At 37.7% G+C, this 16,601-nt stretch overlaps 1 protein-coding gene across 1 annotated transcript; it reads left to right on the top strand.

Moving 5' to 3' along the window:
• Nucleotides 1–13,986: 13,986 nt before the first annotated feature.
• MC2R (melanocortin 2 receptor) lies at nt 13,987–14,877 on the top strand. Its single transcript, XM_041739480.1, has one exon. It carries the CDS (start codon nt 13,987–13,989, stop codon nt 14,875–14,877), a length of 891 nt encoding a protein of 296 aa, XP_041595414.1.
• Nucleotides 14,878–16,601: the final 1,724 nt, after the last annotated feature.

The following is a 16,601-nucleotide window of genomic DNA, read 5'->3' as shown; positions in this document are numbered from 1 at the left end:
AAAGAACAAAATAAGACAAGGGCCAGAGAGAGGTCTCTGGGTGACTCAGTCAGTTAAGCATCTGACTTTTGATTTCAGGTTAGGTCATGATCTCAGGGTTGTAAGATTGGGCCCCACGTTGGGCTTTGCAGTCAGTGCAGAGTCTGCTTACAATTCTTTCTCTCCTTCTCCCTCTGCCCCTCCTCCTGCTCATGCACACACATCTCTCTCTCTCTCTCTCTCACTCTCTCTCATTCTCTCATTCTCTCTCTCTCTTTCTCTCAAATAAATAAGTAAATAAAATCTTTTTTTTAAAAGACTAGGGCCAGAGAACTAAGCAAAACAGATAAAAGTAACATGCAGATGAAGAATTTAAAGCAATGATCATAAAATCATTATAATGATCATAATGATCATTACTACAAAAATAAAAGAGTTAAAAAAGAATCAATCAAATATCAATAGTGCAATAAATGAGATTAGAAATACATTTGATGCAATGAACAGCAAGCTGGAAGAAGCAGGGGAATGAATGAATGCTCTAGAAGACAAAGTAAGAAAAACAGTGAAGCTAAACAAAAGAGAAAATATGCAAAGCAGGAATAGACTTAGGGAATTCAGTAATTTCATCAGGAATAATAATATTCATATTATAGGAGTCTCAAAAGAAGAAGATAGGGAAAGGAGGACAGATAATTTATTTGAAGAAATACTTCCCTAATCTGGGAAAGGTAGCAGATATCCAGATCCAGGAGGCACAAAAACCCCTACTAAACTCAACAAAAGCAAGTCTACACCAAGAATATTGTAATTAAATCTGTGAAATATAGTGATAAAGAAAGAAATCTTAAAAGAAGCAATGCAAAATAAGTAATTAACTCACAAGGGAAAACCCATAGGCTAGCAGGAAATTTTCAACAGAAACTTTGCAACCCAGAAGAGAGTGGTATGATATATTCAAAGTGCTGAATGGGAAAAATCTACAGCCAAGAATACTCTATCCACCAAGGTTATATTCCAAAATAGAAGGAGAGATAAACGGTTTCCCAGACAAAAACTAAAGTTCATGAGTCCTAAACCAGCCCTGCAAGAAATACACCTTCCACTCCATTTTGAGTGGAAAGGAGAGACCAAAAGTAACAATATGAAGGTAGGAAATACAAAAACTGTAAAAAGGAATATTTCTTTTTAAATATTTTATTTATTTATTCATGAGAGACGTAGAGAGAGGCAGAGACATAGGCAGAGGGAGAAGCAGACTCCTTGAGGGGAGCCCAGTGTGGGACTCAATCCTGGGACTCCAGGATAATACCCTGAGCTAAAGGCAGACACTCAACTGCTGAGCCACCTAGGCATCCCAAAAACAAATATTTCTGTAAAAAAAATTAATCAAGGAACTAACCAAAAAATGTATATAAAATATAATAACATATACAGGAAGGAGAGGAGAAAAAATAGTTCATACTTAAATGATCATCAACTTAATATAGACTGATATATGCAGAAGAGGTTATATACAAACCTAATGGTAACCACATATCAAAAACCACTAGTAAACATACAAAGAATAAAGAGAAAGAAATACAAATATCTAAAGAAAATCAGCAAAACATGAAAGACAAGAAAGGATCAGAGAAAATTTCCATAAACAACCACAAAACAAGAAATAAAATGACAATAAATTTATATTTATCAGTAATTACTTTGAATGTAAGTGGACTAAATGTTCCAGTCAAAAGACATAGGATGTCAGAATAAATAAAAAACAAGACCCATCTATATGCTGCCTATAACAGACTCATTTTATTCATAAATACACCTGCGGATTGAAATTGAGGGGATGGAGAAATATTTATCATGCAAGTGGAAGTCAAAAGAAAGCTGCAGTAGGAATACTTATATATCAGACAAACTAGGCTTTAAAACAAAGACTGTAACAAGAGACAAAGAAGAGTACTATATGGTAATAAAGAGCACAATCTAATGAGAAGATATAACAATCATAAGTATTTATACACCCAACATGGGAGCACACAAATACACAGAACAATTAATAACAGAAATAAAGGAATTCATTGATAATAATACAATAATAGTAGGGTACTTTAACACCCCACTTACATCAATGGACAGATATCTAAAATAAAGAAACAAAGGCTTGGAATAACTCACTGGACCAGATGGACTTAACAGATATATTCAGAACAATCCATCCGAAAACAGCAGAATACACATTATTTTCAAGTGCACAGGAAACATTCTCTAGAATAGGTCACATAATAGCCCCCCCCCCCCCGCCAAAAACAAAAAACAATTCAAGAAGATTGAAGTCATACCATGCATCTTTTCTGACCACATTAGGAAACTAGAAATCAACTATATGAAGAAAAATCTGTAAAGACCACAGATACATGGAGGTTCAACACTTGCTATTAAATAACCAGGAAATCAAAAAATAAATTTAAAATTACATGGAAACAAATGAAAATTAAAACAAAATGATCCAAAATCTTCAGAATGCAGGAAACTCATTCTAAAAGGGAAGTATATAGCAATACAGGCTTAACTCAAGAAGCAAAAAAAAAAACAAAACAAAAAAAAAACAAAAAACAACAACAACAAAAAAACTTAAACATAGCCTTATACCTAAAGGGGTTAAAGGACTACAAATGAAGCCAAAAGCCAGCAGAAGGAAGGCAATATTAAGGATTAGAGCAGAAATAAATAATATAGAAACAAAAAACAAACCAATACAACAGATCAATGAAATCAAGAGCTGTTTTTTTTTAATTGATAAAGTAAAACTTAACAAAAAAGAAAAAGGACCCAAATGAACAAAATCACCAATGAGAAGAGAAATAACAATCGACATCACAGAGATACAAACACTTGTAAGAGAATATTATGAAAAACTATATGGCAACAAATTGAACAACCTAGAAGGAATGGATAAATTCCTAGAAACATAAGCTACCAAAACTGAAACAGAAAGAAATAGAAAATGTAAACAGACTGATTGATTACTGGGAAAGAAATTGAACATAGGCAAACAAAACAAAACAAAACAAAAAATCAAACACCTCCCAAAAACCAGAAATCCAAGACCAGATGGTTTTACAGGTGAATTCTACCAAACATTTAAAGAAGAGTTGATCCCTGTTCTCAAACTATCCCAAAAAAACGGAAGGAAGGAAAACGTTCAAATTTATTACTCTGATACCAAAACCAGATAAAGACACACTGAAAAAGAGAACTACAGGACAATATCCATGATGAACACAGGTGCAAAAATCCTCAACAAAATACTAGGAAATCAAATCCAACAAAATACTAGGAAATCAAATCCAACAATACTTCTTAAAAACTCATTTACCACAAGATAGTGGGATTTGGTTGCAAGCATGGTTCAATATTCAGAAATGAATCGATGTGACACATCACATTAATAAAAGAAATCATTAGATACAGAAAAAACATTTGACAAAGTACAACATCCGTTCTCGATAAAAACCTTTGACAAAGTAGGTTAAGAGGAAACATACCTCAACATAATAAAGTCCATATATGAAAAACCCACAACTAATATCATCTTCAATGGGGAAAAATTGAGAGCATTTTCCCTAAGGTCAGGAACAAGATAGGGATGTCCACTCTCACCACCATTATTTAACATAGTAGTGGAAGACCTTGTCACAGCAATCAGGAAACAAAAAGAAATAAAATGCATCCAAATTGGCAAGGAAGAAGTAAAACTTTCGCTATTTACAAATGACATGATGTTATACACAGAAAGCCCTAAAACTCTACAACAACAACAACAACAACAACAACAACAAAACCCTACTAGGACAGTAAAGTCACAGGACACAAAATCAATGTATAGAAATCTGTTGCATTTCTATACACCAACAATGAAGCAGCAGAAAGAGAAAGTAAGGAATCAATCCCATTTACAATTGCACCAAAAACAATGATACCTAGGAACAAACCTGCCCAAAGAGGTGAAAAGCCTCTACTCTGAAAATTAAAAGACACTAATGAAAGAAACTGAATATGATACAAAAAATGGAAAGGCATTCCATGCTCATGAATTAGAAGAGCAAATATTGTTAAAATGTCTATGTTACCCAAAGCAATCCACACATATAATGCAATTCTCATCAATATACCAACAGCAGTTTTCATAGAACTAGAACAAACAATCCTAAAATTTGTATGGAACCACAAAGACCCTAAATAGACAAAACAATCTTGAAAAAGAAAAGCAAAGCTGGAGGCATCATAATTCTAGACTTCAAGTTATATTACAAAGTGGTAGTGATCAAAACAGTATGGTACTGGCACAAAAACAGACACATCGATCAATAGAACAAAATAGAAAACACAGAAGTAAACTTACAATACATGGTCAATTAACCTTTGACAAAGCACGAAGGAATATCCAATAGGAAACAGCCTCTTCAACAAATGGTATTAGGAAAACTGGACAGTGACATGCAAAAGAATGGACCACTCTCTTATACTACACACAAAAATAAATTCAAAATGGGATAGTGACCTAAATGTGAGACAAGAAATCATTAAAATCCTAGAAGAGAACACAGGAAGTGACTTCTTTGTCATTGGTCATAGCAACTTCTTTCTAGATATGTTTCCTGAGGCAAGGGGAACAAATAAAAAGTAAACTATTGGGACTTCATCAAAATAAAAAGCTTCTGCCCAATGAAGGAAACAATCAACAAAACTAAAAGGTAAGCTACAGAATAGAAGATAATTGCAAATGACATATCTTATAAAGGGTTTGTATCCAAAATATAAAAGTCAACACCAAAATAATAATAATAATCCAGTTAAAAATGGACAGAAGACATGAATAGACATTTTTCCAAAGAAAACATACAGATGGCTAACAGACACATGAAAAGATGCTCATCATCACTCATCATCAGGGAAATACAAACCAAAACTGCTATGAGATATTACCTCACATCTGTTAAAATCAATGGCATAACTAAAATCAACAACACAAGAAACAATAGGTGTTGAAGAGGATAGGGAACCCTCTTCCACTATTGGTAGGAATGCAAAGTAATGCAACTACTCTGGAAAACAGTGTGGAGTTTCCTCAAAAAGTTAAAAATAGAACTATCCTATGATCCAGCAATCACATTACTGGGTTTTCACCCAAATAATAAGAATATTAATTGCAAGAATACATGCTCTCCTATGTTTAAGGCAGCATTATTTACAAGTTATGTAAACAACCCAAGTGCCCATTGATTGATCAATGGATAAAAAAGATGTGCTATATATACACAATGGAATATTACTCAGACATAAAAAATAATGAAATCATGCCATTTGCAATTACTTGGATGGATTTAGAGAAAAAAGTGAAATAGATAAAGACAAATACCATATGATTTCACTCATATGTGGAATTTAAGGAAAAAAAAAAGAAGCAAAGGGACAAAAAAGAGAAGTAAACCAAGAAATGGACTCTTAACTATGGAGAACAAATCAGTGGTTAGGGGAATGGAGGTGGGGGTGGGGATGTGTTCAATAGGTGATGAGTATGAAGGACTACACTTGCTGTGATGAGCATGATGTATGGAACTTCTGAATCACTATATCATACACCTAAAAATAATATTACACTGTATGTTAACTAACTGGAATTTAAATATTTTTTTAAAAAATGGGGTTGCACTCCACCTGTAGACCCTACCAACCAGATTGGCAGGAATTCATGAATCCACATGAACAATGGCTGACTGATGGCCTCTTGAAGATGGCTCCATAGACCACACTATTTCAAATTCAAATTTCTATTCACGTTCAGTAGCCTCCTCGGATTTATAGGGTTGACAGGAACAGATTATCAATGTCCATTGACTGAAGGTGGGTTTCAGAACCACCTCTTCCTAAGAAGTACCAGAATCTCTTTCACCATTTCTTTTTTTCTTTATCAGTTCTACCATCAAATGTATTCAAGATTGAAAATGCATATCAAATCTGATTAAACTGGCTCTGGATAGGGTATCAAGTAGGAAGATCTTGAGCTTACCAGGTCCCACAGACACACCAAAATCTATTCTGTATATATAACAGCTATCTCTGAAAACAAACTGAGTTGACTAGCAGAATAGATCATACAAACTAAGGATACAAAGAGAAAGCCACATTGAGATAGGTGGGAGTGGCAGACATGTGGGTTAGTCAGTGCCCATACACCCAGGATGGTAACTCACAAGTGGGAAAGCTATCAAAGCCAGAGAAGCCCCTCCTGAGGAACAGTGAGTCCAAACCCCACAACGGGCTCTACAGTCCAAGAAACCTGCACTGAGTAGATGAGCCTCTATAACATCTGTCTTTGAAACTATAGAGCTTATGTCTGGAAAATGTAGAGGGCAATAGGAAATGGAGACTTCACGCCCATGATTTCACTTGCTCTGAGACTCAGCACAGAGACAGCAGTTTGAAAAACACCTGAGTTATACACAGAGATCTGCTGACGAATATTAGGGTTGTGCCAGAGAGCAGGGACCTGTTGCAACATTCCCCAAGGACAGAAGCAATGATGGGCACTCATTTTTTTCTAGCTGGCCTAGCACTAGTACCTGCTGTGCTAGCACTGCTCATCCTGACCCATAATTCCCCTGTGGACTTACCCCATCTAACCCAGCTGCCAGATCTAGGCCCCTGCCAAATGGCTCACTGCCCTACCAGTCTCAGCAGACAACCTCAGCCTGCCCCAGAGCCCATCCCGAGTGGCTCATGGCCCCACCACACCTGGTGGATGCCATCAGGCTTCTCCCAAGTGGCTCCCTGCCCTACCAGTCCAGCAAGTACCCTCAGCAAGCAACAGAGCTGCTCCAAGCACCCCCATCCAGGGAAGCCAGCACTGAACACCAGAATGTCTACAGAAGTCTCAGTCAGATTTCACAGCAAGCTGTACCAGAAGCCTGTCCCATTCACCAGTGTGCTCACAGAAGTCCAGCTAGAAGGGCAAAGACCAACCCTGCTTACCAGCATGCTTGCAGCAGCCATGGCAAAACATTGCAGGCAGCCCTGCCCGGGACAGCCACACACACCAGTGAGTCTGCACTAAGTGTGATCCAGCCACAACAAGAGGGTACACACAGCCCACATAAGGGTCAGTCATAGGGCACCTGGCTCAAGTGATCAGGAGAATTTGAGCTACTAAGGCTAACAGGTGATCTTCTGCATAAATCAATCTTTTAAGGCTAGGGATCATAATTAATCAGTCATAACTGATCTACTGAGGACATAGAAATTACCAAAGAGTTAGACAAAATAAGGAAATAGCAGAATATCTTCCAAGCAAAAGGATAACAAAACCTCAGAAAAAGAGGTGAAGGTAACCTGATATTGAAAACAGATATTCAAGTTCAGGAACCACAGTGCCCTAAGCAAAATGAACTCAGAGGGAGCCATACCAAGACAAATTATAATCAAAGTGTGAACAGTTAAAGATAAAGAGAGACTCTTAAAAGTAGCAAAAGAAAAACAACTAGTTATATACAAAGGATCCTCCATAACACTATAAGCTGATTTTTCAACAGACACTGCAAGCCAAAAGGGAGTGACATGATATATTCTAAGTGATGAAATGAAAACACCTACAACAAAGAATACTGTACCCAGAAAGGTCATTACTCAGTATTGAAAGAGAAAATTTCCAGACAAGGAAAAGCTAAAGAATTTCATAACCACTAAACTAATCTTATAAGAAATATTGAAGGGACTTCCTTAAACAGAAAAGAAAAGGCCATGACTAAAATAAGAAAATTATGAAAGAAAAAAAATCTCACTGGTAAAAATAAACATAGAGTAAATGTAGTGGATCAACCATCTGCATAACTAGTATGTAGATTAAAACAGAAAAGTTATACAATAATTATTCAGGTATAGACAAAATAATAAGATGTAAAATATAACATCAAAAACATAAAGCAAGGGGGATAAAAATGTAGCACTTTTAGAATGCACTAGAACTTAAGCAACCATTAACTTAAAATAGACTGCTATATGCTATATACATAGAATATTATGTGTGAACTTCATGGGAACCACAAACCAAATATCAATAATAGATACACAAAAGGCAAAGAGAAAGGAATATAAGCACAACACTAAGGAAAGTCACCAAATCACAACGGACGAGACCAAGAAAAAAAAAAAGAAAGAACAGAGAAGAACTACAAAAACAATCTGAAAACAATCAACAAATGGCAAAAGTACATATCTATAAATAATTACTTTAAATGTAAATGGAGGGATCCCTGGGTGGCGCAGCGGTTTGGCGCCTGCCTTTGGCCCAGGGCGCGATCCTGGAGACCCGGGATCGAATTCCACGTCGGGCTCCCGGTGCATGGAGCCTGCTTCTCCCTCTGCCTATGTCTCTGCCTCTCTCTCTCTCTCTCTCTCTGTATGACTACATAAATAAATAATAAAAAAAAATTTTTTAAATAAAAAAATAAATGTAAATGGACTAAATGTTCCAATCCAAAAACATAGTATCACTGGATGGATAAACAAAACAATACCATGTATACTATGTATAGGAGACTCACTTCAGATCAAAAGACACACAGCCACTGAGAGTGAAGGAATGGAAAATGTATTCCATGCAAACTGAGACAGAAAGTTGGGGTAGCAATACTTATATCAGACTAAAGAGACTTTGAACCAAAGACTGTAATTAGAGACAAAAAAGAACTTTACATTATGATAAAGGGATCAATCCAACAAAAGGATGTAACATTTGTAAATATCTATCCACCCCACATAGGGACACCTAAATAAATGAAGCAAATATTAATAGACATAAAGGGAGAAATTGACAGTAATACAATAATAGCAGGTGCCCTTAACAACCCACTTACATCAATAGATAAATGATCTAGACAGAAAATCAATAAGGAAATGTTGGCCTTAAACAATCCATTAGACCAGGTGGACTTACATATACAGAGCATTCCCTCTAAAAATATCAGAATTCACATTTTTTCAAGTGTACATAGAGCATTCTCCAGAATAGACCATAAAACAAGTACCAGTAAGTTTAAGAAGATTGGAATCATATCAAGCATCTTTTCTGACCACAATAGTATGAAACTAGAAATCAATTACAAGAAGAAAGCAAATATGTGAAGACTAAACAACATGCAACTTAACAGTAAATGTGTTAATGAGAAAAATCAAAGAAGAAATAAAAAAAATACCCTGAGACAGATGAAAATGGAAACACCGCAGTTCAAAATCTATGGGATGCAGCAAAAGCAGCTCTAAGAGGAAAGTTTATAGGAATACAGGCCTACCTTAAGAAACAAGAAATATCTCTAACAGTCCATCCTTACACCTAAAAAAAATTAGAAAAACAAAGCCCAAAGTTAGTAGAAGGAAAGAAATAATAAAGACAAACAAAACTGATAAATCTTTAGCTAGACTCATCAAGAAAAAAAAGAATACTCAAATAATGCAAGAAGTGAAAAAAGGAGACATTACAACTGATACCAAAAAAATACTAAGGATATAAGAGACTACTATGAATGATTACATGCCAAAAAGGGAGATAACCTAGAGGAAATGGATATATTCCTAGAAATGTACAATCTTCCAAGACTGAATCAAGAAGAGATTAAAAAAAAAAACTGAACAAACTGATAACTAGTGATGAGATTGAATCAGTAATTTAAAACACTCCCAACAATCAAAACAGTCTTCATAGATGAATTCTACCAAACATTTTTTTTTCTACCAAACATTTAAAGAAGAATTAATACTTATTCTTCTCAAACTATCCCAAAAAATTGAAGAGGAAAGAATGCTTCCAAACTCATCCTACGGGGCCAGTATTATCCTGATACCAAAACCAAAGACACTACAAAGAAGGAAAATTACAAGCCAACATCTCTGATGAATGTGAATTAACGCAGAAATACTCAACAAAATATTAGCAAACCAACTTCAACTGTAGAGTGAAGGGATCATACACCATGACAAAGTGGGATTTATTCCAAGGATGTAAGAATGGTTCATCACCCACAAATCAGCCAATGTGATATATCACATTACAAAAAGGAAGATAAAAATGATATGATCATCTCAATACATGCAGAGAAAGCATCTTATCAAATTCAACATTCATTTATGACTAAAAACTCCCAAAAAAGTGCATATAGAAGAGAATGCCATATCACAAACCCACATTTAATGTCATATTCAAAACTTTTCCCCCAAGATCAGATACCGCAAAACAAGAATGCCCAATCCTGTCACTATTATTGGACATAGTACTGAGAGCCCTAGTTACAGCAATGAGAGAAGAAATAGAAATAGAAGGCATCCAAATTGAAAAAGTAGTAAAACTGTCACTATTTACAGATGATATTACATATATAACCCTAAAGATTCTACCCAAAAATATTAGAACTAATAAATTAATTCAGTAATGTTGTAGGATACAAAATTAATATACATAAATCTGTGGCATCTGTATGTATTAACAAACAATCAGAAAGTGAAATTAAGAAATAAAATATTCATACTATCTAAAACAATCTACCAATTCAGTGCAACTCTATCAAAATACCAATGGCAATTTTCACAGAACTAGAACAAAGAACCTTAAAATTTGTATAGAAATACAAAAGACCTCAAATAGCCAAAGCAATCTTGAACAAGAACAAAGCTGGAGATATCACACTTTCTAATTTCAAACTGTACAACAAAATGATAATAATAAAAACACTATGGCACTGACACAGAAAAGACACATAAGTCAATGAACACAGAACAGAGTCCAGAGACAAAATCATTCTTATATGATCAATTAATCTTTGACAAAGGAAGCAAGAATGTAAAGTGTAAAAAAAATATAAAGAAAACTTCTTTAATAAATGGTATTGGGAATACTGGACAGCTACATGTAAGAGAATGAAACTGGGCCGCTTTCTTATACCATTTACAAAAATAAACTCAAAATAAATTAAAGATTCACATGTAAGACTAGAAATCATAAAACTGTTAGAAGAAAATTAGGTAGCAAGCTCTTGGATGTTGGTCTGAACAATATCTTTTTTGGATCTGTCTTCTCAGGCTAGAACAAAAAAGCAAAAATAAAAGAGTCGAACTAGATCAAATGAGAAAGCTTTTGCACAGCAAAGGAAATAATCCAGAAAAGGAAAAGGCAACCTACTAAGTGAGATAAGATATTTACAAATGATATAACCAATAACACATTAATATCCAAAATATATAAAGAACTCACATAACTCAATATGAAAAACGATCTAATTAAAAAATAGGCAGATGACCTGAATAGACATTTCTCCAAAGAAGAAATATAGAGGGTCAAAAGACACATGAAAAACTGCTCAACGTCACTAATCATCAGGATAATACGAATTGAAACCACAATGAGATATCACCTCACACCTCACAGAATGGCTAGTGTCAAAAAAACAAGAAATAACAAATGTTAGCAAGGATGTGAACAAAAAGGAAAACCAGCACTGTTGAAGGGAATATAAAATGATGCCACCACTATGGGAAACATTATGAAGTTTTCTCAAAAAATTAATAGTAGTACTATCATATGATCCAGCAGTTCCACTCTTGGTATTTATCTGAAGAAAATGAAAACACTAATTTGAAAAGACATGTGCACATCCTATGTTCATTGCAGCACTATTTATAATAGCCAGGATATGGAAGCAACCTGAGTGGCATCACTAGATGAATGGAGACAGAAAGAGAGGGTGCTACATCTTTATAAGAAATAGGCTCACCCTATTATATAGGCTGAGGAGTTTCAAGATCTACAGTCCTCAAGCTGGAGGCCCAGGAGAGATGACGGTATAGTTTCAATCAGAGAGTCTACAGCCTCAGGAAGCCCGGGTGGCTCAGCGGTTGAGCACCTCCCTTCGGCCCAGGCCATGATCCTGGCATCCCAGGATCGAGTCCCACATCGGGCTCCCTGCATGGAGCCTGCTTCTGCCTGTGTCTCTGCCTCTCTCTGTGTGTCTCTCATAAATAAATAAATAAAATGTTAAAAAAAAAAAAAAAGCCTACAGCCTCAAGACCCAAGAAGAGCTGATGTTTCTGTTTGAGTCCAATGACCCATCTCAGCAGTCAGGCAGACAGAGCTCCCTCTACTCACCGGAGGATTTTTGTTCTATGTGGGCCTTCACCATATTGAATGAGGCCTGCTGGGGAAGGCAACTTGCTTCAATTAGTCCACTGATCCAAGTATTATTCTCCCCCAAAGCACCCTCACAGACACTCAGAATAATGTTTGACCAAATGTAGGGCACCTGAGACCAGTCAAGTTGACACACAACTTGACACACATCATTGGCCCCATCCTTTCCAACATACGTAGATACATGAGTGCACACTGACAGCATAGAGACTTCCCAGGCCTACTAGGGGAAGCTAGGATGACTAAGCATCCTGGTTTGCCTGGGGCTGAGGGATACGACTGGACACTGGTCTCTCAGTCCCAGGCAAACAGGACAAGGTGGTCATCCTAGGTAGAACCCTATCAGCTGCTACCACCTGTCACTCCACTTCTCTCTCTCTCTCTCTCTTTTAAGATTGTATTTATTTATTCATGAGACACACAGAGAGAGAGAGAGGCAGAGACACAGGCAGAGGGAGAAGCAGGCTCCCTGCAGGCACCCCGATGCAGGACTCAATTCCAGGTCTCCAGGATCATGACCTGGGCCAAAGGGAGGCACTAAACTGCTGAGCCACCCAGGGATCCCCCTCCACTTCTCTCTTCACATCAACCTACCTAACTCAAGAACTTCCACCTTAACACTTGACCTCTGACCTCAGTCCTTTGTAAGAAAATTCCTTCCTTTCCAGGAGAAACCTCACTATAATATAGTAATGTATGCCTTGTGGACTTTTGATCAAAAGCTACACTCCTAGATGCACTCTCCCTGGGACCACCCTAAAGCATGGCAGCTGGCTTCCCACACACTCAGGTGAAGGAGAATTAAGCTCCGTCCCTTGAAGGGAAAAGTGTAAAAAATCTATGATCATGCCATTAAAACCACCACCTTGGCAAAGGCAAACTTGACACATTTCATAAAACTGCCTGTGTCCAACCATCTGAAAACACAATCAGTAAAAATTCCACAAGCTCTCAGCAGAAGCAGACTTCTCAAAGTTGTTCAATTACGATTTCCTCATCCCCTTCTGTTTGAGGGAAACTGGACCCTTCTGGTGCCATAATTGAACTCCAACACCTTGGAATTATTGGAGTTCCCCAGAAATACCACTCTTGTAGTTCTATCGTTGAAATAGAAATAATAACATGTATTTTGGGATTGGTACATCAATACTTGCCATTAAGCCAGTAGCTGTAGGGTCGGGCAGTGACCCAGAAAGACAAACAGTGAAATAGAAAGAACCTAAACATCTCATTAATTCATTGAATCCAGCCACCACCTTCCAATCAAAGAAGGGTAGTTGTGTGCTTTCCTGTTTCTACACATGCCTTTCATTTGTTTTACTTCTTTTTTTTTTCCATTTCAATCCATCTTGTTTAATCTATCTCACACACAGTTGGATTCATGAGGATGGGGCATGGAGAGAGGAGAGGACAAAGGACAATCTTTGTTTTTATCTCTGAAGTCAGAATTCCACTAACAATGTTTTTCTCATAGAGAAGTTAAGATGAGAATCCAGTAAACTGTTTTATTTAAATTACTACACCATCATATTTTGTTGAAGCAATAGAGCTTTTAAAAGATAATGTGACTTAGCTTTTATTTTATTTAGACTATTTAGCACCTAGTCTATAATATATATACATAATATAATATATGTTGCTATATATTCTTTAGGTGGCCTGGTGGTTTTTACCTCTGACCTCCAGCAAGCACTAAAAAGAAGAAAAGATTCTGAAGAATCAATCAAGCCTTCTGCCGAGGCAGAGTAACACCTTTGTCTTAACCACTAGCCGGAGAAATGAAGCACATTATCAATCTACATGAAAACATCAACGATACAGCAAGAAATAATTCAGACTGTCCTCATGTGGTTTTGCCGGAAGAGATATTTTTTATAATATCCATCATCGGGGTTTTGGAAAATCTGATGGTCCTTCTAGCTGTGATCAAGAATAAGAATCTGCAGTCACCCATGTACTTTTTCATTTGCAGCCTGGCCATTTCTGATATGATGGGCAGCTTGTATAAGATCCTTGAAAATATCCTGATCGTGTTCAGAAACATGGGTTATCTCAAGCCTCGGGGCAATTTTGAGACCACAGCGGATGACATTATGGACTCCCTATTCATCCTCTCCCTCCTTGGTTCCATTTTCAGCCTGTCTGTGATAGCAGCTGACCGCTACTTTACAATCTTCCATGCTCTGCAGTACCACAGCATTGTGACCATGCGCCGAGCCATCGTTGTCCTGACGGTCATCTGGACAGGCTGCACAGGCGGCGCCATTACCATGGTTATCTTCTCTCATCACGTCCCCACAGTGATCACCTTCACGTCGCTGTTCCCTCTGATGTTGGTCTTTATCCTGTGCCTTTATGTGCACATGTTCTTGCTTGCCCGTTCCCACGCCAGGAAGATCTTGACGCTTCCCAGAGCCAACATGAAAGGGGCCATCACACTGACCATCCTGCTTGGAGTCTTCATCTTCTGTTGGGCTCCCTTTGTCCTTCATGTTCTGTTGATGACATTTTGCCCAAATAACCCTTACTGCGCCTGCTACATGTCCCTCTTCCAGGTGAACGGCATGTTGATCATGTGCAATGCGGTCATTGACCCCTTTATATATGCCTTCAGGAGCCCTGAGCTCAGGGAGGCATTTAAGAAGATGATCTTCTGCAGTAGATCCTAGTGGAATTATTGGTCCCTGATTTTAGAAGCAACAGGGATAATTCTGTCAAGTAACAGAATAACGTGACACACTGACAAATGCTCATGCTTCCCCGCAGTCCGTCCTTTCCTTAATGTGTTCAAGGGTTATCCCACTAACTAGTGTTTGTAATAGCTTAGTCCTGTATGAAGAGTCTTGCCGTAGGTTACAACTTTTATGACCACAGAGAGAAAACAATGTATGAAAAAGAACGACCGACTACAAAGCACAGATGGCAATATAAACATATAAATCTAAGAGTTTTGCACTAAGGTAAAAACTTGCTCTTCTATAGATATCTAGCAAGCCTATTGCTGAGATTGTCTTCCTAGACTGGAGGCCGTTGTAATCAGTTTCTAGAAGTTAAAGCACTAGGACAGATGCTTTGGGCACAAGCTACAATGTGTTTGTAAGCAAGCGAAAGGTGCCAATAAATTACTGCAACTATCCAGGGTAGCCACACAGAATCCCTGCCCTCCCCCCTCCTTCCTGCCTGCTTGCTTTACTGTATTCCACCTTAAATCTTTTTTTCAATCTTTTGGAGCCCAACACGGGGCTTGAACTCATGACCCTGAGGCCAAAATCTGAGCTGAGATCAAGAGTCAGACATCCAAAGGACTGAGTCATTTGAGAAGGTGCCCTATCTCAAATCTTTTTGGAAGTAGGCAGGGCATAAATTATCAATGTCAAATAAGCACCTGAGTGTCCAATAATAAAGGAAACTTCTCTGTTAGCCCTCTTTGCTCATGGAGTATCCCACTGGCCTTAAAATCCTTTCCTGTTAAAACTCTCATGATTCAGAAGCATACATTTCAGAGGAGGAAATAAAAATTTAATACATGACCATGTGGGAACAAATAAAGGCCAGAGGAAAAATGTGACTATTTGAAGAAAGCATAACCATTCTTTGTGCATATGTCTAAATATAGGGGTAAAAGAGGAAACTAAAAACCCCAATATATATTTTATAGAATGATTAGAGTGTGTGTGTTCACCTTGCCTTGGGACTACGGGAGAAACCAAAATGGAAACACCACTTCAAGAACAGTGCTAGTATGGAGACCCAGGCCAGAGAATGATGAAAAACCTTTTAACTCCTTCCACAGATGATTCTAAGAGGCAGATGCAGTCACTGGAAAGTTTCATTCTACTGTCAGCCACAGGAAAGATGCCAGATATTGAGAAGTGGCATCCCCGGTGACAATATAGAAATAAAATTGGCAAGTTCATCCATTTTTTAATAGCTAAAGATAAAGCTTAAAAAAGAAGCAAATTCTGACCATAAGCCCTTGCTGAGTTGGAGAGTGATTTAAAGGGATGAGTGATGAGAGAGAGGCAAGTAAGGTCTTTAAATTCACCGAGCAGGTCTGCATGAGACCCACGGAGAGTGGCTGAGTCTTCTGGAAGAGGCAATGCTTGATCGTCAAGGGAGTTTTCCCTGAGCTGCTGAGAGGAGGAGCCAGCCACAAATAGGACTTCATGCCTGGTAGTGGTGAGTAAGGGACGGGGGGGGGGGGGGGGGGGGGGGCTAGGTAGGGAGAGAGAGGTAGGGGGCTCCGTGGTCAGGCTCACAAGAATCCCCAAAATGCAGAAGTGTAAGGAAACCAAGATAAGACAACAAAGCGGACCATCCTCCCTAGGTGCTGGGGTGGGGGCGGAGGTGTCTTTTTTTTATGACTGTCACCTATGAGCATCAAAGAATAACC

This window comes from Vulpes lagopus, chromosome 24 (assembly GCF_018345385.1).
Source record: "Vulpes lagopus strain Blue_001 chromosome 24, ASM1834538v1, whole genome shotgun sequence".
In the NCBI taxonomy this organism is placed as follows: Eukaryota; Metazoa; Chordata; class Mammalia; order Carnivora; family Canidae; genus Vulpes; species Vulpes lagopus.
Note: the sequence above shows the minus strand (reverse complement) of the source record. Positions and strands in the feature narration are given on the sequence as shown.